This window comes from Prunus mume, linkage group LG2 (genome assembly GCF_029339155.1).
Source record: "Prunus mume cultivar Tortuosa linkage group LG2, ASM2933915v1, whole genome shotgun sequence".
In the NCBI taxonomy this organism is placed as follows: Eukaryota; Viridiplantae; Streptophyta; class Magnoliopsida; order Rosales; family Rosaceae; genus Prunus; species Prunus mume.
The window spans coordinates 4,872,062-4,896,465 of NC_142699.1; the positions used below are offsets into that span (position 1 = coordinate 4,872,062).

The 24,404-nt window shown below is 38.9% G+C and overlaps 5 protein-coding genes across 6 annotated transcripts; 3 read left to right on the forward strand and 2 right to left on the reverse strand.

The window, feature by feature from the left end:
* The first annotated feature begins 2,771 nt into the window (after positions 1-2,771).
* LOC103319512 (eukaryotic translation initiation factor 3 subunit C-like) lies at positions 2,772-7,729 on the forward strand. The gene is given in 5 exon segments (XM_089045584.1): positions 2,772-2,934; positions 3,359-3,429; positions 3,538-5,325; positions 6,512-6,704; positions 6,707-7,729. Coding segments are annotated over 4 exon segments (2,805 nt in total). The 5' UTR covers positions 2,772-2,934; positions 3,359-3,405; the 3' UTR covers positions 7,507-7,729.
* A 677-nt stretch (positions 7,730-8,406) lies between these two features.
* Positions 8,407-12,415, forward strand: LOC103319514 (Adenine nucleotide alpha hydrolases-like superfamily protein). Of its 2 annotated transcripts, none has more exons than XM_089045585.1 (5): positions 8,407-8,909; positions 9,027-9,130; positions 9,263-9,381; positions 10,063-10,156; positions 11,602-12,102. In XM_089045585.1, exons 2-4 carry the CDS (start codon positions 9,095-9,097, stop codon positions 10,145-10,147), a joined length of 240 nt encoding a protein of 79 aa, XP_088901711.1. In that variant the 5' UTR covers positions 8,407-8,909; positions 9,027-9,094; the 3' UTR covers positions 10,148-10,156; positions 11,602-12,102. The 2 variants fall into 2 exon arrangements, with proteins under 2 accessions (XP_088901711.1, XP_008219288.2); XM_008221066.3 differs by lacking the exon at positions 11,602-12,102 and adding an exon at positions 12,109-12,415 and having other exon boundaries at positions 8,437-8,909.
* Positions 12,416-14,880: 2,465 nt separating this feature from the next.
* On the forward strand, positions 14,881-16,399 carry LOC103319515 (Eukaryotic aspartyl protease family protein). Its single transcript, XM_008221067.2, has one exon. The coding sequence runs from the start codon at positions 14,898-14,900 to the stop codon at positions 16,227-16,229; it is 1,332 nt and encodes a 443-aa protein (XP_008219289.2). The 5' UTR covers positions 14,881-14,897; the 3' UTR covers positions 16,230-16,399.
* A 590-nt stretch (positions 16,400-16,989) lies between these two features.
* Positions 16,990-19,211, reverse strand: LOC103319539 (uncharacterized). The gene has a single exon (XM_089045586.1). The coding sequence runs from the start codon at positions 18,722-18,724 to the stop codon at positions 17,474-17,476; it is 1,251 nt and encodes a 416-aa protein (XP_088901712.1). The 5' UTR covers positions 18,725-19,211; the 3' UTR covers positions 16,990-17,473.
* A 620-nt stretch (positions 19,212-19,831) lies between these two features.
* LOC103319516 (putative pectinesterase/pectinesterase inhibitor 7) lies at positions 19,832-21,935 on the reverse strand. Its single transcript, XM_008221068.2, is given in 3 exon segments — positions 19,832-20,207; positions 20,209-20,654; positions 20,905-21,935. Coding segments are annotated over 3 exon segments (1,695 nt in total). The 5' UTR covers positions 21,908-21,935; the 3' UTR covers positions 19,832-19,961.
* Between the last annotated feature and the right edge of the window lie 2,469 nt (positions 21,936-24,404).

The following is a 24,404-nucleotide window of genomic DNA, read 5'->3' on the forward strand; positions in this document are numbered from 1 at the left end:
TCTCAAAATTGGGTTCACAAAAAACCTTTTCCAACCTAAATTTGGAGAATATATATATTTTAACACGAGCGATGTTGGGTAAGGAAAATCGAACCTAACGCTTCAGATGAATGAGTAACTTGATGTAGAAGCTTCTTTTAAGCTTTAAAAATGGCAAAAGTTCAAAGATGATAAACTCATATTTGACTAATGGGGTCGATGTCCCATTTTTTCTTATGGTATGGTAATTTTGTCCTTGTGGGAGATGGAAAGTCCTTTCATGGGTAAAATGTTAGAAGAAAAGACAAGGGACACATGACAAGGAGGAATCCTAGTCCGCATATGCTAGAAGAAAAGAATTGTTGTTGTTTCAAAGTTTAAGCAATTGTTAAATATGAAAGTAAGACAAGCACTAGCACATTTGAATGTGAAAGTAAGACAACCAGCACTGGCAATTGTTCGAAGTTTATGCAATTGTTGAATATGGAAGTAAGAGAATCACTAGCATAATTTTCTCTTTGGAGAATGGAAATAAATTTTGGAATTAATGTTACTATGTAGAATTGAGTTTGGAATTCACACCAAACTCACACAAGTCTATTGGCTCTCACTTGAATGAAATTCCCAAAAGTCATAAGGGTGTTCATGGGTTTGAAGTATAGAAAAACAATGTATGGAGGGTCAATGGTATGAATAGCTTAGTTGGGGGCATTACATTACATTACTTTTGTTTTGTTTGAAAATATCCATGATAGCTTCAAATTGTTCTCAAGTTTACAAAGAGTCACATGTAGGTTGGGGCACGACCACTCCAAGCATGCATGTGGCTCCGCCACAGTTCAAAACCAATAACATTTAGTTTGTTTAAATTTTTCAATTCAATCTAATATGATTAGAGCTTAAGACATGATATTGCATTGAATTGAATTAATGAAAAAGAAAATAAGAGCAAAACTGTTGACACTCCCAAAAAGTTGTCATACACTCATTAACAATGTAATTGCCAAGGCTTGACCCCAAAAAAAAAAAGTAATTGCCAAGATTTTCTAATGGTGTTATGCCCATTTGTAACTAACACTCTCCCTTTCTTTCAATAGTTTTGATTGGGTAAGACAATAGTTCCATCTTGATTATAGTAAAGTGGTAAAGTACTCTACCATTAGAGCTGTAATCTCTCACGATAAGTAATGCGATTTAGCTGGTAATGGTACTATAATCGTACAATTTAGAATATCGGAAGAGATAGGCAATCAATTCATTGATATTTGACGAATTTATAATTAAGCATAACTTTGGGATATTGGTTCATAAACTAATGGACTCGTAATTAACTAGTTGTAGTTTTGTCTACACTTAATTAGTTCCCAACCAATCATCTACTCAACAAATTGAAAAGTAGGCTTCATAAGCACAATTAAAAGGTTATTTTGATCAGAAAGCATCATTAAAAGGTTATGCCCAAAAATGCGCGGTCCTTAATTTGTTAGCCAACCCAAGCATTACGCCTCTCTCTCATCTTTCCTCCTCCTTGCTTTTTATCAAAAAGAGGAAAGCGTGTTTCGTGTTAGGCCCATATTGTACATGGGTTGCTAAATAAAAACAAGAAAGTATTAATAATGTTTTTCTTCCAACTTAATATCTCTAAAAACAACACTAAAACAAATGACCAATTAATGTAATGGTTCGAGTCATAGTATTCGTATAGTGTGTGTGAGTTTAGTATGTTACCAACATTTTCAATTGAAAAAAATCCTAAAAATAAGCAATGATGGCACAATCAACGATTTAAACCTCAACAAATCATCACAACTTCCTGAAAGTACATGAATAATGTTAAGGAATGTACTTTCCCTCCAACTTCGAAGCAATTTTTACGAAATATAAATTAGCAATATTATGTAAATATATAATATATATTGTTATTTGTTGCACATGGTTATAATTTGCTTTAAAGTTCAAAGCAATTTCAAGGAAGTATAGGAAGAACTGACAAGAAAAAGAAGTAAGTGTAGGAATAAAACTAGCTAAAGCTAACTAGTACCCCAAAAAAAGAAATCTAGTACATTTCCTAAATCTAATTTTGATTTATTTAATTTCCACCTAGTTTTATTGTTTATTTGAAATTGCTTTCATAAAAGAAAAACATGTGGTAGTTTGTGCTGCTCAGAAGAGATAAGGGCCCAAAGGCCCAAAATAATTCCTCAATTTGGACATAGTGAAATACATCTAAGGTTATGTGGGCTTATCCAGCAGTGCCTGAATAGGAAAAGACCCAAATCAGATTCTTTTTTTTTTTTTTTTGGGTCAATAAATCAGATTCTTATGTTATCTATTTTATTATCACATGCAAACCGACAAGAATATATTTTATTTATTTAAATGCCCTTTAAAACTTATTTCCTTCCATATTTTCCCTTCAAAAGTTCAACAAAACTTTATTTGGGGACTCTAGTAACATCGTTAAAGTTCATACTGTGTTTTAAACGTTTTCTTAAACGTGACATCGTTAAAGTTCATAAAATTCACGATGATATTATGTCTGGACCTAGCATGGTTAGATCTAATTTAATTTATGTTGTGTCCAAGAATCCTAGTCCAGTCATATAATCCAATTCACCGAACAAGCAGAGTCGTCGGTCATAGATCAGGCTAGTTAGAAGAAAGAGACCGACAGAGAGAAAAACTTTCACAAGGGTAAATTATCTAGAAAACCTTGTTGGGTGCGGAGAGAAGAATGATGGGTCCAATACAAACTTCGGCCCATCCTAAATAGAAAAGGAAAGGTTTGAGGCTCAGTAGTCAGCCCTAATATTGACTCTATTTTATCTCCAACAGAGTGTCGAGTCTAAAACCCTCTATTCAGCCGTCTCCGGGTTCCCTCTAATTTCCTCTCACACCGCATCTGCCATTGAAGCTCCGCTACGAAAGCTTCAACAAGAGCTTCGTTCATCCACCGTAAGTCGTTAACTCCTCTTCAACTACACACTATTTTTATATGTATATGTTTTAGATCGTTATCTGTTTAGCGAATTGAATCTGAAATCTGTTTATTCAGCCAAAAAAACGAAGCGAAGCATCTGCAATCTTTTTTGTTCTGTTAAAGAATTCTGTTAATTTGCTCTCGCTCTCGATTAGGTTTAGTACAAGATTCATATGATTTTGTAAATTTGAAAATATGCCTCAGGTTGATTTACTAACGAACAGGAAGATAAGTTCTAAGCCGAATTTCCTACCGGTTTCGGGGAAACCAAACAGAAATTTTGTTCTTTTATATGACCCAAGTTTTTCGTGTTTATGCTGTGAAATTGTGTATTTTTATTTCGGCCTGGTCTGTTAGCTATCTTACAGTAAGATCTTTTTATGTTCCTGCTGAATGCAGATACTTGTGATTTTTCTTGACTTGTTGCGGATTTCTTATACGAGAGAATGTCTTCCCGCTTTTGGACCCAGGTAATATTGTAATGTAATTTTGGGTTTCTTCTATATTTAGAGTGAAATCTTAAAAGCACAGTGTTTCTTAATTTCTTGCATTTATTTTTGCTTCTTGTGTTATTTTAGCCTGGAAGCTCCTCAGAGGAGGAGGAGAGTGACTATGATGAGGAGGTTGAAAATACAGGTGGTGAGGCTACCACTGAACCAGTTGGAAACCGATACCTTGAGGTTAATCAAAGTGACAGCGACGACCCTGATGATGAAAGGCGTGTCGTTAGATCAGCGAAAGACAAACGCTTTGATGAATTGTCGGCAACTGTTCATCAAATGAAGAATGCCATGAATATCAATGACTGGGTTAGCTTGCAAGAGAGCTTTGACAAGATAAATAAGCAACTTGAGAAGGTCATGCGTATTACAGAGGCTGTTAAAGTACCCACTCTATACATAAAAGCGCTTGTATTGTTGGAAGACTTTTTGGCTCAGGCTTTGGCAAACAAGGATGCTAAGAAGAAGATGAGTAGTAGCAACGCCAAGGCCTTGAACTCAATGAAGCAGAAATTGAAGAAGAACAATAAGCAGTATGAGGAATTGATTAATAAGTATAGGGAGAATCCTGAGCAGAGTGACGAGGATAAGGAAGCAGAAGAGGATTCAGAAGACGACGGATCCGTTTCTGAAATTGAGGATCCTACTGATATTGTAATGTCAAATAGTGATGATGATGGGGAAGAAGAAGAAGATGAAAAGGATGACCAAACTGATGAAGGCTGGGAGAAGAAGATGAGTAAGAAAGACAAGCTCATGGATAGGCAATTCATGAAGGACCCAAGCGAGATCACATGGGATACAGTTAACAAGAAATTTAAAGAGGTTGTGGCTGCTCGGGGAAGGAAGGGAACTGGGAGGTTTGAGCAGGTTGAGCAGCTTACCTTCTTGACAAAGGTTGCTAAGACCCCTGCACAGAAGCTGGAGATATTTTTTAGTGTTGTTTCTGCTCAGTTTGATGTGAATCCTGGTCTCAATGGGCACATGCCAATAAATGTCTGGAAGAAGTGCGTGCAGAATATGCAAGTTATACTTGATATTCTTGTGAAGTATCCTAACATTACGGTGGATGATATGGTGGAACCTGATGAGAATGAATCCCAGAAAGGACCAGATTATGATGGGACAATTAGGGTCTGGGGAAACTTGGTGGCCTTCTTAGAAAGGATAGATACTGAGTTTTTCAAGAGCTTGCAGTGCATTGATCCCCATACTCGTGAGTACATTGAAAGACTTAGGGATGAGCCTATGTTTTTGTGTCTAGCTCAAAATGTTCAAGATTATTTAGAACGAGTTGGTAATTACAAAGCTGCTGCCAAGGTAGCCTTAAGGCGGGTCGAACTCATTTATTATAAGCCACAGGAAGTTTATGATGCCATGAGAAAATTGTCCGAGCAGACGGGAGAGAGCGATAATGGTGAAGAGCCTAAAGCGGCTGAGGAAAGTCGCGGTCCATCTCCATTTATTGTAATTCCCGAGCTGGTTCCTCGAAAACCTACCTTTTCAGAGAGTAGCAGGACAATGATGGATATTTTGGTTTCCCTCATATACAAGTATGGCGATGAGAGGACTAAAGTTCGTGCAATGCTTTGTGATATTTACCACCATGCTCTGCGGAATGAGTTTTGCACTGCCCGTGACTTGCTGCTAATGAGTCACCTGCAAGATGTTATTCAGCAGATGGACATTTCGACTCAGATACTTTATAATAGGGCCATGGCACAACTTGGTCTGTGTGCATTTCGTAGTGGATTAATTACTGAAGGGCATAGTTGCCTATCTGAACTATATTCAGGCGGAAGAGTAAAAGAGTTGCTTGCACAAGGTGTTTCACAAAGTAGATATCATGAGAAAACTCCAGAACAGGTATGCCAGTGCTTCTGTTATGTTTTTCCAAGTGGTTATTATTATATATATATTTTTATATTTTATGCTTGTGCGCATCTTACTTTCTAGGAAAATGCTTTAGAACCCAACTCTTTTCCAATTACAGGGAGCACGACCCGTATGATTGTGTGACCAAACCCACGTGAGAGTATTGGGAAAACGTTGGGTAGATCAGGGCTATTTAAGCATCATCCTTACTCCCTATATGATCTGAAGCCACTGTTTTGTCCCTGTAAATACCCAACCAAAATTGCACAAGTAGATTATGTGAAAAGAAATATCCACAAGTTTGGAATTTTAGTTTTTTAGGTTTTTGTTGGGTATTTGCAGAACTAGCTGATGGTTATATGTTGACATTGTTCTTCAACAACCAAATAAAGAAGTGATGAAAACGATAGAAGAATCTTAGTCTCCCCAAAACTATTATCAATGAATAGCTGATTAATTCGGAATGTTATATTCTCTGTATTTCTATATGCACCTTGCAATAAGATCTGGGAAGTTGCAACTAGGAGTTGTTAGACCAAGTATGTACCTAGTTGCTTTTCCTGACAAATGTGCATGTGACACTTACTAATATTACCCAATCATTTAAGTTGTATCCTTTTTGGTGACTACTTACGATGTATTTAACCTCTTAGCATTATTATTGCTCCTTTGGAGGAGTTTTTTACCGAACATATCTAGCATAATACTCGTGTAAGATGATGTGTTACGTTAGGTCTGGTCAGGCTGATTAAATGCAGATATAATGTTTGTGGTCTTAACTAACATTGTACCTTCTTTGGGTTTCCTGTTTCTGTGAGTTATAAATTTTATGGTATTTTTGCCTTGTGTGTTATCTGAAATGCCTATGGTGCTGCAATTTTTCAGATTGCAGTGTGGCATCATATTTAAAATTCGTGTGAAACTAACCAATTGAATTTGATAGAACAAGTCAGTGAAATAGTTCAGTTGAGCAAAACAGTTTGAAAAAACATATGGTTTGCATTCTGAAAAGCTGAAACTAATAATAAAGGATGGTTTTGCCACCATGTTGTAGAAAAGGGGACCTAGAAGAGTAAATTAGTTTCTTTTTGGCAGACTCTATAGTATTACTGTTTTAAGTTTACTTTGCCTTCATCCCTGTATTTTATTTTATTTTTTTTGTTCTTTTTGTTTTCAGGAAAGGCTGGAGAGGAGACGACAAATGCCTTACCATATGCATATAAACCCTGAGCTCCTGGAGGCAGTACATTTGATATGTGCCATGCTGCTGGAAGTGCCTAACATGGCAGCTAACATCCATGATGCAAAGCGCAGACTGATCAGTAAGACATTCAGGAGGTTGCTTGAGGTGAGTGAGAAGCAAACATTCACAGGCCCCCAGAAAATGTAAGGGACCATGTGATGGCAGCTTCCAGGGCACTTGGCAAGGGTGACTTCCAAAAGGCCTTTGATGTCATCAATTCTCTTGATGTTTGGAAGCTCCTCCCGAACCGTGAGAATGTTCTTGAGATGCTCAAGGCTAAGATCAAGGAAGAAGCTCTGAGGACCTACCTTTTCACCTACTCCTCATCCTATAAGACTCTGAGCTTGGAACAACTCACCAAGTTGTTTGACCTTTCAGAGGCCCAGATTCATAGCATTGTTAGCAAGATGATGGTCAATGAAGAGCTCTTTGCAAGTTGGGACCAGCCAACACGTTGCATCGTTTTCCATGGCATTGAGCAGACTAGGTTGCAGGCTCTAGCTTTCCAGTTGACTGAGAAGCTGGCAATCCTTGCAGAAAGTAATGAAAGGGCAACAGAAGCAAGGATAGGTGGTGGTGGGTTAGATCTACCTCAAAGGCGTAGAGACAACCAGGACTATGCTACTGGAACAGCTGGTGGTGGTGGTAGATGGCAGGACAACAACTTGTCCTTCAATCAAGGAAGGCAAGGTGGTGGCAGTGGGCGTGCCGGATACAACACTGGAGGCAGATCATTCAACCAAAATGCTGGTGGTGGGTATTCTAGGGACCGAGCAGGTCAGTACCGAGGCTCAGGGCAAAACTCTCGTTATCAAGATGCTGCATATGCCGGATCAGGGAGGACTGGCTATCAGACTGGTTCAGCCTCAAGGGGATCTCAGGATACTTCAACTCGCATGGTCAGTCTACATAGGGGGCTTCGTGCCTAAAATAGCATAGTTATTCCCCATTTTGATTAGAGAGCTTCTCTCTTTGGTTTCTGTTGTCAGTTAAATTTTCCCCTCATTAAACCTAGTTTTTTATTGTTTGAATTTATATTTAGAGGCTTAAGTTTTGGACCTTAAACGTTGAGAGTTGGGGTTTTGTGTGCTAATACTATGCATTATGGCTATGGATGCATGCAAGCTTTTAATTTATTTGTTGTTTCATAAATTACCTGTGATACTAGTCCATGTTTATGGATGTGGATGCTTCATTTTTATGATTGATCTTGTCTTTCGCAAACTTTATACTTTTAGGTTTTGTGGTTGAACGCAATTTAGAAGCTTTGCTTGTAAGAACATGCTACAGGGTTGATGATCACACCTTCTGCAGGAGAGTAAGAGTAATTGTGACTCGTCAATCATAATGTGCATCACTGCAAATCATTTTTAGTGTTTATCAAATGGCTTTTGTATACGGCCATTGTTCAGTGGCGAAATATGGAGCCTGAAAGGAAGAAGATGAAATTATTTTTCCAGGGACCTGTGATGTTCACTTCTAATGTCCCTTATGCTTGACTGCAATGGTGTCATTGAACTTGCATGTCGAGCTTCTGCCATATCGGATCATGGCCGGATGTTGATGCCTTTAGGGTTCTCTTTGTTTTTGTTCAACCGCCTATTCTCCACATTTCAGAAAAACTGAGTGAGAATTTTCTTGCCTGAATAAAATGCGAGGGAGACTAACTGTATCAATTTGTGCACCATCTCTCTAATAGAGGTGGAGCCTACTAATATAATGGGTCTCATGCTTTATTAGAGAGATAATACACAAGTTGGTATCTAAAGTTAGTCTCTTGACATTTTCCTTCACAAAAATGTATTCATCATATACAAAAATACTTACCATCTTCTCCCTGGAACTTCTAATGAATACTTTCCTGTTTCTACGGCTGAAGTTTTCTGTATAACATACCAGCCTGTTGTGTTGTGCATCAAGTTTGAATTCAATTCTCTCATCAATATATTGATATTTTATTACTAATTTATTATATAAATATTGATAATAAAAAAATGGTTATGTGGTGGGACTGGAAGTCGTATCAGAGTAGAAGGTTTTTTTGGGTCGAAAACAGAGTAGAAGGTAGACATCTGCTTTTAGAGCCATCGCCGGTCAAATTTGAGTAGAAAAACCATTCATGGCTGGGAACCTCGGATGCGTGATCGTGGCCGTTGATGGCAGCGAGGAGAGCATGAACGCCTTGAGCTGGGCCCTCGACAAACTCAAGCTCCGATCCCCTGCCCCCGACTCCACCACCTCCGCAGGCTACTTCGTCATCCTCCACGTCCAATCTCCGCCCGTCCATCGCCGCCGGCCTCAGCCCCCCCAGCCATTCCCTTCGGTGGGCCCAGTTAAGTTCCATCCCTTCCCCCCACAATCCACCGTTTGCATTTGACTCAATGAATTCATAGACTTTTTTTTTGGCGGCCTGAAATTAATGAATTAACTCTCGATAAAATTGGTTTAGGCGATGTGGAGGTGCCTGCGTTCAACGCTGCGATCGAGGCGCACCAGAGGCGAATCACGGAGGCCATAATGGAATACGCTTTGAGGATTTGTTCCGAGAAGAAGGTTAGGGTTTATTCAGGGTTTAAAGCCTGTTGCTTTACTGATAAGACATAAGACCTGATATAATTGGAGGGTTCAATTTTTCAATTTTTGTTTTGAAAAATATTATCTTGGTTCTTGGCCCTTGTGGCGTAGGTGAATGTGAAAACCCAAGTGGTTGTTGGGGATCCGAAGGAGAAAATTGGTGAAGCTGCTGAGAATTTGCATGCTGATTTGCTTGTCATGGGGTCCAGAGCTTTTGGTCCTCTAAAAAGGTAATTATTTTGTTTCTTTTCAAATTTAATGAAACGACTAAAACTACACATTGGCACCATAATGTTACATAGGAGCCATATAACTAGTCTAGAGCTACTACTTGAACATGGTGGAGCCAAGAGTACTGCTGAAGGAGGGACCTTGAGGTCTTTGAGAACCATAGGCAGTAGGGTTCCAGCTGGGTTATCAAAGGGTCATGGAATAAATGTCTGAGTTCTATCTTGAAAGAAGTTGATGAGCTTGAACACTTCTACAAGGTGTATATGCTATGGAAACTATTTCAGCAAGCTTGTGCTTTCATGTTTCTATGTAATGGACTATCTTTATAGTATTTAGAGTCCTGCCGGCAACATGTTTTCCTTCTTGAGTTGCTACCTTGGATGCACATGCTTCATCCCTCTGACCGTGTCAGATGGGAGGAGTATGACAGTTGGTGATAGTAGGCTTGAACTTAAGAGGATTACTTGTTTACTATTAGAGTCTTCGGTTTCTTCTGTTTTCAATATGGGTCATGTAAGCTATTTAGAGATTTACAGCCCAGGAGAAGATAGAGTCACTAGACCCACTACCTCTGTGTAGACCGTAACTTCAATTAGTGAGATAAAAGTATGATTCACGTCCATTCTACTCCTTCGGTTTGCTAAAACATGACAGCATTCACTTTTGTACTGTGCACACAGGATGTTTCTGGGAAGTGTAAGCAATTATTGCGCTAACCATGTGCAATGTCCAATCATCATCGTCAAGGGAAAGGTGGCTTCCTGATAAGAAAAGGTATGCATCTCAGTATTCTATGACCAATCTCTAGCAGCATTTTCATCCTCATTTGTTTTCCTTTCAGCATTTCTTTCTTATTTTTTTTAAAAAATAAAAAACTCTTTTTTAATGTTCCATTACTTATAAACTCTTCAAAGCTGTCCATGCTGTGGCAAGATGCTTGCACAGAATGTTTATCATTGCAATATAATCTTGAACTTTATTCATTATCATTACCCATGCACTGTGCGTGAGGGCATGTGGTTGTGCTCTTGAGCTCTTTTGAGTCTCAACTTGCTCTGGAATCTGGTCAGTCTTAAGTTCCCAAGATGTGTATGTACCATCTGATCAGGTTTAAGGACAAGGTCTGTCTTTTCTTTCCTTTAAATCAAATGACTTTGATTCAGACTTTTGCTTCGACTATTTTATTTAATGGAGTGTCACAACATTTATACTCTGGTAGTAGTACATGCTATCAGATTTAAAATGAATTATACTCTGGTAGGACACATTATCAGATTTAAAATGAATTATTCCTACATTTTGACTTAAGCACATGGTGAGTTACCGACCCTAGGTTTGTCATCAGTATTCTAATTGGAAGATCCCATGCAGAAGCATATCCATCAAGAGATGGATGGTTTTGGAAAGGTTGACAGATTTATCTAGTTGGGAACCTGGAAACTGAAATATCATAGATGACTCATATCTCATTAGCCAATTGGTTTCTGAGAGTTTTATTAGAACCTGTGCTCTCTTAAGCTATTAGTCTATCATGGAATGGAGTATCTCCTGTAATTTAAAAGTACATGCAAGTTGCAACGATTATCAACCTAGCTGATTTACTTCAAGATGATCACCCTTGCATCAAGATGGGAGATTGACACCGTAGTAATTAGAGGATAAATGGCACTCTCATGGTGCCTTCTTTGTGGCATTGGGCATGCTAAACCTGTAGAATTCAGGGATTCATGATACATCTTAGATTAAGTTATGTATGGATGATGAATGAGGAAAGTGAATTGTGTGGAATCTGCTATGGCTGTTTCTTGCGTAGGTTTCCCTGCTGGTGTATGGTTATATTCAGCGTTCAACAAGGTTAAATATAGGTTGGATGGTTTAAGCTATGTTTTATTTGAAAGTCATGATTGCAATCCAAATATATTTAGATGCTTATTTGCTTAAATGAGATGATGCTTGTGTGCATTATGGGTCAGTTATTGGTTCTTAAGAACTCTTTGTTACCTGAGGTATTAAGAAGAAAGCTAAAATAAACCTCTGATTTTTATTGGTCATAACTGTGTTTTGATAATAAAGAATTAAAGAAATTCGATGTGAGGTTGGGTTACTTGATTTGTGGCTGCATTGAACCAAATTTGAATTTGGTTTCTTCCCTTCTCATCTTTTTTCTTCTGTATTCATAAATTCATGACCTATTCAAGACTCTGGTTTTCCATTTGTAGGGATATTGAGGCATTGAATACTTCATACCAGCTGCTAAGAACCTATTGCAGAGTGATAATTATTAAATTGTAGAATTCAGGATGTAGTGCAATTTGTTTAAATACTTACCAATATTTCTTTCATCAAATTGATGAAATTTCTTAAATACTGTTCAGCATTCTTTTTTTTGGGTACTGTTACTTTGTAGTAGTACCAAAGTTATATGGTCGTTTTGCGCTCCTTGTGGAACTACAAAGGACTAATGCAGTAATGTTGTATGCTTTTCATAGACAGAAATCGATGCATATAGGTTGTATTTCACTCTTAGAAGTTCCTATCCCGCTCTTAGAACATGTTTCCTGCCAGAGGTTACTTACCTGATATACAGATTTTCCATTCATTATGAATCATAGTTGTGCTGTTTTTATGCCATACCTCACTTGTTACTTGACATCCTTATTTGTGAAATTATATATGGCTAGTTTTGTCTCTTTGGAACTCATCTATTTTTTTGATCTGTGCTTCAGCTTCAGTTCATCTGTTATCCTGTTGTGCAACTGCTGATCAAGATCAGCTGTTAATATGGAGTGTTTTTGACCAATACTGTTCTTATCTTGAGTGTGCTGTTGCAATCTAAGGTTATTTCTCGACCGTCTTTTATTATCTTTTCACGCTGTGTTAATATTTGGAGGAAATTACAGCAAGATAGTTTTTTTTTTTTGGTTTCGTTGAAAGAAAAAAAAACTGTGAATATTCAATGTTGTATATAGTAGCAATAAAGTCAAAGTAACAGAACTGATGTTTTAAGATATGCTATGGAGTTGCTTTCCTCGAGATGTTATTTACCTTCACCAGTTATATGCTTTCCTTAAGATCTCTGCATTGAGTATTGATGTTGGCAATACTAGAATTGATGTTGGCAATACTAGAATACGATTTCTTTGAAGTGTTGCAAGCTCGTCAAGAATCCGTGTAGTAACAATACATTGGAGTTTGATGCAAGGGAAAAACAAGAGAAGGAAAATTCTAAATCAGACTTATTTAGTGTTGGGAAATTGCGAAACGGAACAGGAGAGACATTTTGTTTGGATGAATTGGAAATTGCGAAAGAGGAGAGAACTGATGTACTCTTACAAGATTCTGGCTCTTTTTGTAGATTAGTATGGTCGGATCCTACAACCAAGTAATTCTTTCCTTTATGTACGCTACATGTTTGTCTCTTTCATCGTGCTAGGTTAAGTAATGACCGAGAAAACACGTATACAACTGGTGACTTGCAAGAAAACTCTCAACCAACCTTGCCCATGTCGTATGCATGTACCCTTTGGATCTTTGCACCACAACTAGCGTGGCTCTTTGGACATTTTCTTTGCAAAACCTGGAACAACTAGCGTGGCTCTTTGTGGATCTTTAAGTTTATTCATAAGGGTCACGAGAGCACCTGTAAACTCAAGATGCCCTCTCCTTTATTCATAAGTTTTTTGGTCCCCTTTATTCATAAGTTTACAGGAGAGGGCATCTCGTGACCCTTTCAACAAAACATCTTGAGTTTACAGGTGCTCTCTCTCAAAAGGGAAATCCAAATCATTGTGCATTCAGTTGGAAATTATTGTAACATCTTGGAGGCTGTGGTCCACCAATGCCCTAAATAAGTGGAATGTTAGTGGTCCTGGGCCTCTTGGCAATTTTACGCTTTTATTTTTTGGTTTGGTCTGTAAAGCAATCTTGTCTTGTGCTCTCTCATTTATTGTGGCAATCAATTGAACAGTAAAATCTCGTGAGTATGGTGGGCTCTCTCACTGAGTCGGTGTCATTTTAGCCAGCTTCATTTATCCGTTGTTTTTTCTTTCTTTTTCTATTTTATTTTCGGATTTGTACAGCTTTATGCGAAGATGATGTATTAATGGGCTTGTAATTCAAGTGATTAAGAATAATAATTTCCTTTCTCTCAATATCACTTATTTTAAAATTAAAAAAACTCGCACACCAATCTTCTTACAACCGATGCAGGATATTTAGTGGGCATATAGAATACTGCATAAGGCTAAACCATAAGGTGCAAAATTGGGAATTGAAAGTGAAAAAAAAAAAAAACTAAAATAGTTTGAATCTCCTATCTTCATTTACGAACCGTTGTGAAATTTTTCAAAGAAAGACTTATGTTTGTGTCAGTCGTCTACGTGATTATTTATACAATGGCTGACAGGTGCCCTCGTGCGTGCCTGACTATTTATATAAAGGAGGTCTTTTGTTTTATTTTATTTTAAATTTTTTATATTTGGGTAAGTGTGAGAAAGCATTAGTAAGGACAAATTCCTGTTGTCTATTGTTTATTGTCCACAACTTGCTCGTTTAGCATGGTTGATTTTGCAATTTGTTAAAGTAGTTTTAAACAAATTGAAGCTTTCACTGTACTTGGGTTGGGCATCACGTGCCTGTTTTCCCATGTCCTATCTGTACTTGGGTTGGGTCACGTGCCTGTTTGCCCTTTCCTATCTGTTTTTGGTTTGATTCTCTGCTTACAGTGAAGAATTTGAGAGAGTGGACCCGGTCCATGAGGAGAAAGAAAGTCTTCTTGAGCCCCGTGACCGACCGGATCCCTGGATCGGCCCATGTACGGACAAGAAACAAAAGATATCTTGAGGTGCTGTCATCCAACTATCTCCACGCCTCCTCCAATCTTGGCTTCTTTAAAATTGAATTACGATTACGAATGAGCTGGAACTCACAATGGGATTCAGACAATACCAAGAATTAATTGCCAAAAAATAATTAATATCCCAAGAATCCATTTAAGTAGGTATGAGACGAGTAAACTCAGACGTTCTAGATTCGAACTCTCACAACCTAGAAAATATTTGAATTTGTATGACATATACGGTTTTGCATGTAACTGCATTTATTCAGAATTTGCGGTCTTTGAATTTACCTCAACACATTATACATGATGAAAGTAGTGACATTCTTTGGACCAATTAGAGCTTGATACTAACTTTGTCATTTATCCACAGGATACACTGACACTCCAACTTGCTCCCTCCTTATTATGAAACGACGCATGGTTTTCATTTTCATCATTTTTGGGTTTATTCTTAGCCCTGGTCCCATATCTTAGCTACTTTTTCACATGCTTCCATCTCCATTGTAAAATATCACAAAACCAACTATTATCCGAGTCTTTCTCATATAGGATGTAACCTATAAATTCTCAACTGCCAATAATTCCATGTGTGCCTACAATAATTTCACTCCACCTATCTAACTTTTTATATATAGGTCTCACTACCTAAGACACACACACACACAGACCAAAGTCATGGACTTGAAGATAACCCCTTTCTTTTTCTTCTTCTTCTTTGCTCATTTAATCTCTGTCACCAAAGCCCTAGACCCTTGTGCCTCCCAATCGGACGGCTCACAAGACCTCTCCATCATTCCCACCTACAGCAAATGCTCTCCCTTCAGCCCACCCAAGGCAGACTCTTGGGTCACCACAGTACTCAACATGGCCTCCAGAGACCCAGCAAGGGTCAATTACTTGTCAACCCTAGTGGCCCAAAAGACCACTTCGGCTCCAATCGCTTCGGGCCAGCAGGTCCTCAACATTGCCAACTACGTGGTCCGGCTCAAGCTGGGTACTCCGGGCCAGCTCATGTTCATGGTCCTCGACACTAGCAATGACATTGCTTGGGCCCCGTGTTCCGGGTGCACTGGGTGCTCCGCTACCACCTTCTCGACCAACTCTTCGACCACTTACAAGTCGTTGGATTGCTCCGTGCCTGAGTGTGCCCAAGCCCGGGGTCTCTCATGCCCGGCCACTGGGTCTCCTGGAGCCAATGGATGCTTCTTTAATCAATCGTACGGTGGAGATTCATCATTTTCTGCTACCCTTGTACAAGATGCTTTGAGATTAGGCAATGATGTTATTCCAAAATACTCTTTTGGATGCATCAATTCCATCTCGGGTGGGTCTGTCCCGTCCCAAGGGTTATTGGGCTTGGGTCGTGGATCCATGTCACTACTCTCACAATCTGGGTCACTCTATTCCGGTGTGTTTTCATATTGTTTACCGAGTTTCAAATCCTACTACTTTTCCGGATCACTTAAACTTGGCCCAGCAGGCCAACCCAAATCAATCCGAACCACCCCACTTCTAAGAAACCCGCGCCGGCCCTCATTGTATTACGTCAACCTCACTGGAATCACTGTGGGCCGGGTTCCCGTACCTATTGCCCCGGAGCTCCTAGCATTCAACCCGAACTCAGGAGCTGGAACCATAATAGACTCGGGTACGGTCATAACTCGATTCGTGCAACCCGTTTACACCGCACTGCGGGACGAATTTAGAAAGCAAGTGCAGGGTACATTTTCATCACTGGGGGCCTTCGACACCTGTTTTGCTGCAACCAATGAAGCTGTGGCCCCAACCATCACGTTCCAATTCACAGGCTTGAAGTTGACATTGCCATTGGAGAACAGCTTGATTCACAGCAGCTCAGGGTCAGTAGCTTGCTTGGCAATGGCTGCTGCGCCTAATAATGTGAACTCAGTGCTGAACGTGATAGCCAACTTGCAGCAGCAGAACCTCAGGATTTTGTTTGATGTTGCCAACTCTGTTGTGGGCATAGCCCGTGAGAATTGTAATTAACTAGGTTTTTTTAGGCCTTTTTGGTGTGTCTTGTCTCTTTGTGCTGTGTTTAAATTTGTCGCGTTGATGCAAAAAATAGGTGGTGTGACTTGTGACAAATAAGAAAAGCAGGATAAGGCCTGCTGGTGTAAGGTGTTAATAATTACTATGTGGAAATTTTGGGAAGAAAATTGGAGCTTTTGGTTTTGATTGTGACTGCTTGAGCTTTGATAAGGTTTTATCTTGTATGGATGAATGTTCACAAACCAAGCTACTAGCTAGAGTCATGCCAAAGAATGGAAAAATTATTGGGTACTAAACTACATATGGGCCAAGGCATAGGCAATCTTTGAAATGAGTAATTAGACAATCACACATAACGATATAATTGTCGTATTCATTTGTGAATTCTAAATGTGCTCTACAATCTACAATGAGAAAATTGTAACTTTTTAAATTTTAATTTGACAATTATCGTTTATGAGATTTGAACTCAAAATCTCATTAAATTAAATGAAATATATACCGAGTGCAAGAAATTCAAACATAATGCATATCTCAATAAAAGTGTTACTTAGCCCGGCTAAAGCCATTATATATTCATAGCAAAATTTCTCTCTAGCTATCCTTGAGATGGTGGGATCCCCATAGCCAATAGATTCTTTCAACATATGATCATCAAATTGAAAGTAGAGCATGTAAATCCACACAAGATATAACATCTATATAATAAACTTAATAATCATTTTCATATAATTCATAAAATATATAGACTATAAAGAAGCTTAATAGATGCCTCATATATTGAGAAGAATTTGAAATTTCTCTCTAGCATGTAACCATGATTTCAATTCATACACATTTTGAATCTTGATCCACATTGATATACAAGTACAAGATTAAATGAAAGAATTAGCAACAACACAATCTATATGTGTATCTCTGTTTCCTTTTGGTTTGTTTAATAGGAGAACACCCTTCCAACTCTCAGCTGAAACCATCCCTCATGTTACAAACCCATCGTGGTCTTCGTCGTCGTCGTCATAATTCTGCAGAAAGCTTCTTCTTCTTCAGGACGACGAATCATATATAAACTCCAGGTCCATCCATAAAACTAGTACACACCAACATAACAGACGCATAAGAAAAATAATAAAAACAAAACAAAGATTTGACTTGCTTTCTATATCATTACCCCTCTCTCTCTCTCTCTCTCTCTCTCTCTCTCTCTCTCTCTCACCGGCTCAAAACTTATTCTTTTTTGTCTAACCCCACCATTGATGCACCGCAACACCTTCGTCCCGAAGCTGTCCGTACAAAGCCAAGCACTGCCAGTAAGCCCTGCGACTCCTCACATAGTTAGTATTAGTATTACTATTATTATCACCCTTCTTCCCATTTTGCCCCTGTGGCTTGCACTCCAAGAAAAGCTCATCCACCAACTTGATCACTTTGGTGTTCATCATCTCCTCCACTACCTCGGCCTCCGCCTTCATCACCACGTACTCCTCCTCCTTCACGTTCTTCTTCAGCCACTCCGACATCCCGGTCTGAACCACCTCCTTCCCGGAGCTCTCCTCCGTCACCGTCTCGATCTTGTACATCTCAAAGTTCTTGTTCCGGGTCGGGTAGTTCTTCGCGAACCAGCCCGTCCCGCTCCCGCCTTCCTTCTCCGGCAATCCTACGTCTATGAACACCCTTCGAGGGTAGCTCTCGAGAGAGTCACCCATCAAATCCGGGAGATACCTTGTTCGCTTCAAGTACCTTCTCGATTTCAAGGACGAGGCTCTTGGGGGTTCGAGAAGCACGTCTTCTAGATTCTTCAAGGCTTCCTTCTTTGCCTCCTCGACTAAGAGCCGTCTCCGGGTGGGAGAAGTCGTTTCGGATGCCTTTCCGGTCTTCCTCATGGCCAAAACGGTCGCGTCGAACCGCCTCAAGTACACCATCTTGTAATTCTCAGGCTTCTTGAAGCCGCTGGCGGGGTTGTCGCTAAGCTGAAGCGCGACGATCCCGCCAACTTTAAGGGTCCTTTCGAGGAATTTAGAGGCGGTGGGGAAGGAAGAGACGAAGGCGAAGTCAATTGAGTTGTCAGGGATTGAGCTTTGTTTTTCAGCGTCGATAAGCTCCATCTCATTAACGTCGAGGATCTCTGATCTCTTGACAGCCTCTTCGTCTCGGCGGCCGCTCACGAAAACAGCCTTATGCGTGCCTCTCTTGAACAGGCCTTCGTTGGCCAAGTCGCGGAAGATCAAAGGCAGGAGCCCGATATTAACGGGGCTCATGACGTCAGAGGTAGTTATTTCAGGAGAAAAAGTGGTTGCGGTTGAAAGGAGGGAATTCAAACACGGCAACGAGACTATGCAGAGAGCCAGAATCAAAGAACGGCTAAGGATCATCAATGCTCTAGAGTCTGGGATCCGAATAACCAAGTACTTGGCATCCGGGTACAACCCGATCGAAGCAGCGTGTTTCGGGTGGTGCTTGGTGCGGAAACCTTGGACCAAGTTGATGGCCATTGTCGCAAAATTTGGGAATTTCTAAGTAGTTAATATGAAAGATTATATTTTGATGACAAAAGAGAGAAGAAATTTGATTTTTTTGGTAGGGCAGAGAGGGAGAGGGAGAAATAGCGCGGAGAGGCAAAATACTTAGCGGGTGCAAAATCGGGCGGCGGTGTGGTTCCCACCCACGAGGGCCACGCGGTTGCTTTGTATTCTAGACCATAACAACATCAGCTGCCTCATCCTCTGCACCTCCATTTCTCTTTAATTTTTCCCAGATCAGTGGATGTGATTCTTCGCTTACTTGCTCATCCTCGTCATAATTTATACATTTAAATTAGCGAGACATTGCGAAAACCACACCACACCGATCAGAGATTCATGGAAGGAGGACTACAGAGGGAGGTGTTTGTATTTTTTTTTTTTGGGTTTTTTGTTTTTTTTTTTTTTTTTTGTTTTGGAGGGTCAAGAGGGAGAAGAATTGGGGATGGGGTGCTGGAGGAGATGGCTAGGGAGGGAAGAAGAATATAAGGGACACGTTACAGATAGATTTTGAAAGAGAGAGAGAGAGAAGCGAGAGGTCTCAAAAGATGGATGGAGCTAAAGTTTGTTTGGTGGAGAAAAAAATGGTTCGGTGGCACGAGAAATGAGTTTGGCCATTGATTTTATGTTTCATGCATGTTTATATGTTATTGCATGGAGTGTAATTTCCCCTACGAAAGCGCTCATAAGGATTTGTTTGTTGTAACATACAAAGCGACTTTTGGGTTGGTATTGCTTCACTTTAGCTAAAACTCATTTAAATTTCTAATTAAGATTCTTATTAAACTTGTTTGTTGTATGGCTTCTGAGGTGTCTTCTATACCAAACATGTTTTATTATGAAGGACACAACAACAAGTTGGTGGGGATTTTGGCTCTCAAAATATTTTTAATGCCTTTACCTGTCGCTAGAGTTTTATTCTTTTCTTTTTATAAATACAAACGATAATCTAAATTCATCTAATCTACACTATTTTGTGGGGCAGGAGGGATTCGAATTTGGGTACAAGGACCAACTGGTCTAACCCATGTATGCAAAGAGTTTTATTCTAATTATGAAGAAATCATACACATGTTCCAATTTGAAGAAATAAATATTGCTTTCCACAGTTTACCAAAAAACCTGAGTTACAGAAGCTGGAAGCTTTGATGCTTCTTAAACAAAAACATAAAAAAAAACAAACACAGCAATAAATTTAACGTTAAGTTGCTCAAATTAAGCCACCAGTGTAAGGCACACCAGTTTGAGGCAACCAATTATCCCCCAGCAAGAAGTTGGAAACTGTGAAATTCGCAGCGTCAGTTGAATTGATCACATGGTAACCAGGCCATGTAACCCTATTGGCAGTGCTGGATCCAGGACCTGTGTTATTGTACTCAGCATAATACAATGTGCTCAGTGCAAAATCACCACTCCAATCATGCCAACCAGCAGGATCTATAAAACTATCCATGAAAGTTTTGCATGTAAACTGTTCTTGAATATTCCTTCCACGGCCTTCCTAGATAGGTCTTGACAGTGAAGTTACTTGAGGCCAAATCGGCTGCTGGTTTAATAGTGCAGTTGTGAATTGAGGTCCCTGTGTTCTGGTTCGGGTCGGTTCGACCTTGAGCAGTGATGGGATTGAATTGCCCTTGGTTAGGCTGACGAGGATAAATGTTGCAGTTTTGGAAAACAACAGCAGCATTACCAAATATGAAATCAACTGTTCCATAGATATCACATTCTCTGTAGAATTGTCTGAGAGAATGCGTGTATAAGGTGTCTTGGTAGCCTTCAAAGCTGCAGCTATAGAAAACTGACAAATCTGCCCCGCTTCGGAGTGCAACTGCCTGCCCTTTGCTTGGTCCAGCCGTGTTACGAACAGTAATGTTCACTGCCATAAACCCTTCTGCCACCACAGCTGCAATAATGATAATGAAGTTAATTAGCTTATTAATCATCAATAAAATATTTTCAATTGTAAACATTTAGTTTTTTTTTATATAAAAAAAGTTTAAGATAATCTAATATGTTGTCATACTGTAAATTGGAAACCATTGTTAACAGACTTTGGAATCAAATCAAACCACTAATGTTTTTTTGAATTAATTATGTCTGAATGTGCGGTTCTGAAAATGACGTTTTTAGTATGAATGTTTGAATTAACTCACCTAAAGTAGCAGAGTTGAAAGTTGTCGAGCCATCTCCTACACTGTTGTTTCCTGTGATGATTGTCTGGTTGATACCGTCTCCGATGAACAACAGATACTTCTTTTTAGATATAATTGACACATACTCTTGATATACACCGGCAGTGATATATATCAAGAAGTAGCCATCACTAGCAACAGAGTTATTTGGTGCGATTGCTATGGCCTCATTGATGGTCGTGAAGTTTCCACTTCCATCTTGACTCACAACCACAATGTCCTTCACCAAAACCTCTTCATCTCCTACCTGAAGAAGCCTTCTTCTCCGATGATTGATAGCAGCGTCATAAATTGCGCGAGCGTGGCTTGACATCTTCAGGTTCAACCGTCCCTTTCCGAACCTGAATTGCCTCTTGGGTCGCTTTGGCACCACACTTTTGTCCTTAGGCACCCAACCCTTGGTGAACAGAGCCAAAGAGACACTGTACAACTTTGTGTTGTTAGAAATTGGAACCGACAGATCACTGATGGCACTCCCAGCTGAAGATGGCAGAGATTCAATCCCATCAGAACAAGTTTGGTGGTTGGTTAAAATGGCACTAAGCAAGGTTTGGGCATCATCAGCATCCAAGCTAGAAAGAACACCACTTGTCTTGTTGACAGTTTGGAGGGAGCTTGATAAGAAATCAATGTTTGACAATGCAAGCAGCTTGCAATCCTCAAGTGCTTGGATTGCTGGCTGTGGCAAAGCTGAGCTACTTTGAAGATAATTTTCAATTGAATCAAAGAGCTTATGGGATTGGGAAAGAGCATGTTGGACTGAAAACCTGCCAAAGTCATAGACATTGGCATTTTTGTGGGGAAGAACAGATATGCAATAAGAAGGGTGTGGGGTGGATTTGCAGATTGTTTCTGGTGGGAGAGGAGTGTTTAGAGGGACATCTGCTAAAGACGGAGAGCTAAGGAGATTGAAAATAATGAGAAATGATGAAAATGTTACAAGAGAAAAGAGCTTAGAAGCCATTGCTCTAATTAATGGAGAAGGGAGAGCTTTTGAGGAATGTGAAATAGGGTCACGGGGTTCGTATCTATATATAGAAAGTGATCAAGCCAATTTGACTATTGTTTTAGAGAACATAAAGTTGGTATTGAATTTCATAAAGTAAACGTGCACGACTTTATCCAAAGGAAAATGCAGTATAGAATTGAGATTGATCCTATTAATTTCTTGACAACGAAGAGTGGGGGCTATGGCAGCTGTCACGCATATGTCAACCAATATAGAACGATCCAATTAAACGTGGTTTTATATGGTACTCCTTGTCTCATTCCCCTTAATGAGATACTTACAAAAAGAAAAAACGAAAAACTTCTGCACAAATATCCCATTGCTATTGGCAGAAATGTAGCTCCTACTTATACGGTAAAGAGGGAAGTATTTTCCTATTATTCTTTTAATAATGCAAGCTAAACAACCTGTTTAGATCATATATTTGTCACGAGACTCAGTATTGAGTGACGTCACAATCCAATTAAAAAATAATTGTGTGTTCAAATTTAATAACAAGTAATTATTTCTTAATCACATGTTATATTTAACTAGCAAAAACAATCTCACGTAAGTTTTCCTAAACGAACAAAATTAATTTTTACAAGATGAATCATTATGTCCGCGATTTATTTCGTTTTTGTCTTCCCACTGTCGTATCATATGTCATTTGTCAACGTTGCGGTTGGTAATGTGCGCCTACTGGAATATTGGTCATCATGTACATGTCCAAAACCTATGAACATGAGAATATATAAATAATATTATTTTATTTTTGCTTGAAGACAAATATATATATATTCAATAATATTTTTGTTGGTTGTATGGCAGGGAGTTTCTACCCTATGTATTATTTAATTTGCTTAATATTCCGGAGGTTAGGGTGGCCTAATTTGAAACCAAAAAAGAAAAGATATGGAATTTATTAGGTGATGATCTATATGGGTTCAATTCTCTGCATAAGAAGTTTCAGAGAGATAACGCGTTAGGCACAGGCATGCATGTAGTCAACGTACACGACCTACATGATGTATGAGCACCGCAAGACATCAGACCCAATCTTTCTGCACCTACCAAATGCAAATATTTTATGATAACTACGCATTAGATCTGAGGCTTAACCAAACGACCGACCTTCCCCCGTAAAGCCTATCATCAGTTATTATTACTTGCTGTGTTGTATACAAGCCCACTCTAATTTGACTGAATACCAAAGCAAGAAGAAGTAAGCATGTGATTTTCTCAGATTATTAGTTAACTAAATCGAGTTTAACAGGTTGGGTTTGAAAAATAAAAAGTCAGAACTCAAAATTCAGAAACAATATGTACATATATATGTGCTCGTGACAAGCACCCTAGCTAGCTGTGATCAGTATAGAACATCAAGTGGGAATATAGAACCATGAATGTAGAACTAAAAAATAGACGGTTTTCGATTTATCTAATTTTTTGCAAGGATGATCTATATGAAACCAAAAAATAGATGGTTTGGATCGTTGAAATTTTTTTTGTAGGGGACCCTAAATGATGTCTCTCAAATAAAATTATTTAAGGGATCCCTCAATAAAAGGGACTATATATTTCCACTTGATGATCTTGATTAATGATTTAAATGTCAAATTGAAGTAAATTTAATTTTAAGAAATCTGTAAACGCGTGCATATGATAACCTAGTGAACAAAGTCAACCCAGAAATTGATAATGTTTGGACGAATCAACTTATAAGAAAGGAAAAATATATATATATATATATATATATTTGGACCAAATTAGTGTAAATTAGTTGAGGTTTAATGTGGGCAACATGTAGTGGTGAGTGTGCATGTGATTAAGTTTCGTAAGGGTTAATTGATAATGTGGTTAGTTTAGATGTATTGAATAATGATCATGTAATGAACCTAGTGGTTGATCATTCATTATGAAGATTATATAAAAGTCATATAGGGGATGAGATGTTGGACATATCAACCGGCCAAATTAAACCAATTAGACCAGTTTGGTTCGGTTTTAATATATAGAGAAAGTGTGACTTTGAGGAAAATTGAATATAGGATACCTCGAGTACATGAATAGATATTTTTAATCACTTGAATTATGACAGTTCTTTGCTATGAGAGTTCTTTTAAGTTTTCATATCCAGTAGCCACGTACGAGCCAATATAATGGATTTTGGCTTAATTAAGCAGTTTTGTTTGGTGGCTAATGTGTATGAAGCAAGTAAGAATGTTTTAATCTGACCAAAAAAATTAAAACAAAAGAAAAACGGTTTCATTAATATGTCTTCGTCAATTTATCAAAATTCAAACGGTTCCATATATTCTTGATTTTCCTTCACATGTATGTAATCTTTGCATGACCAAGTCAAAGGCTCAGCAAAGCTCCAAATAATATACATTTTGTGTACATTTTGCTTACGGTTTTAGCACACATTGACTCCAAAGTTTTCAGTCGATAGGAGCTCTTCTGGTTTGAC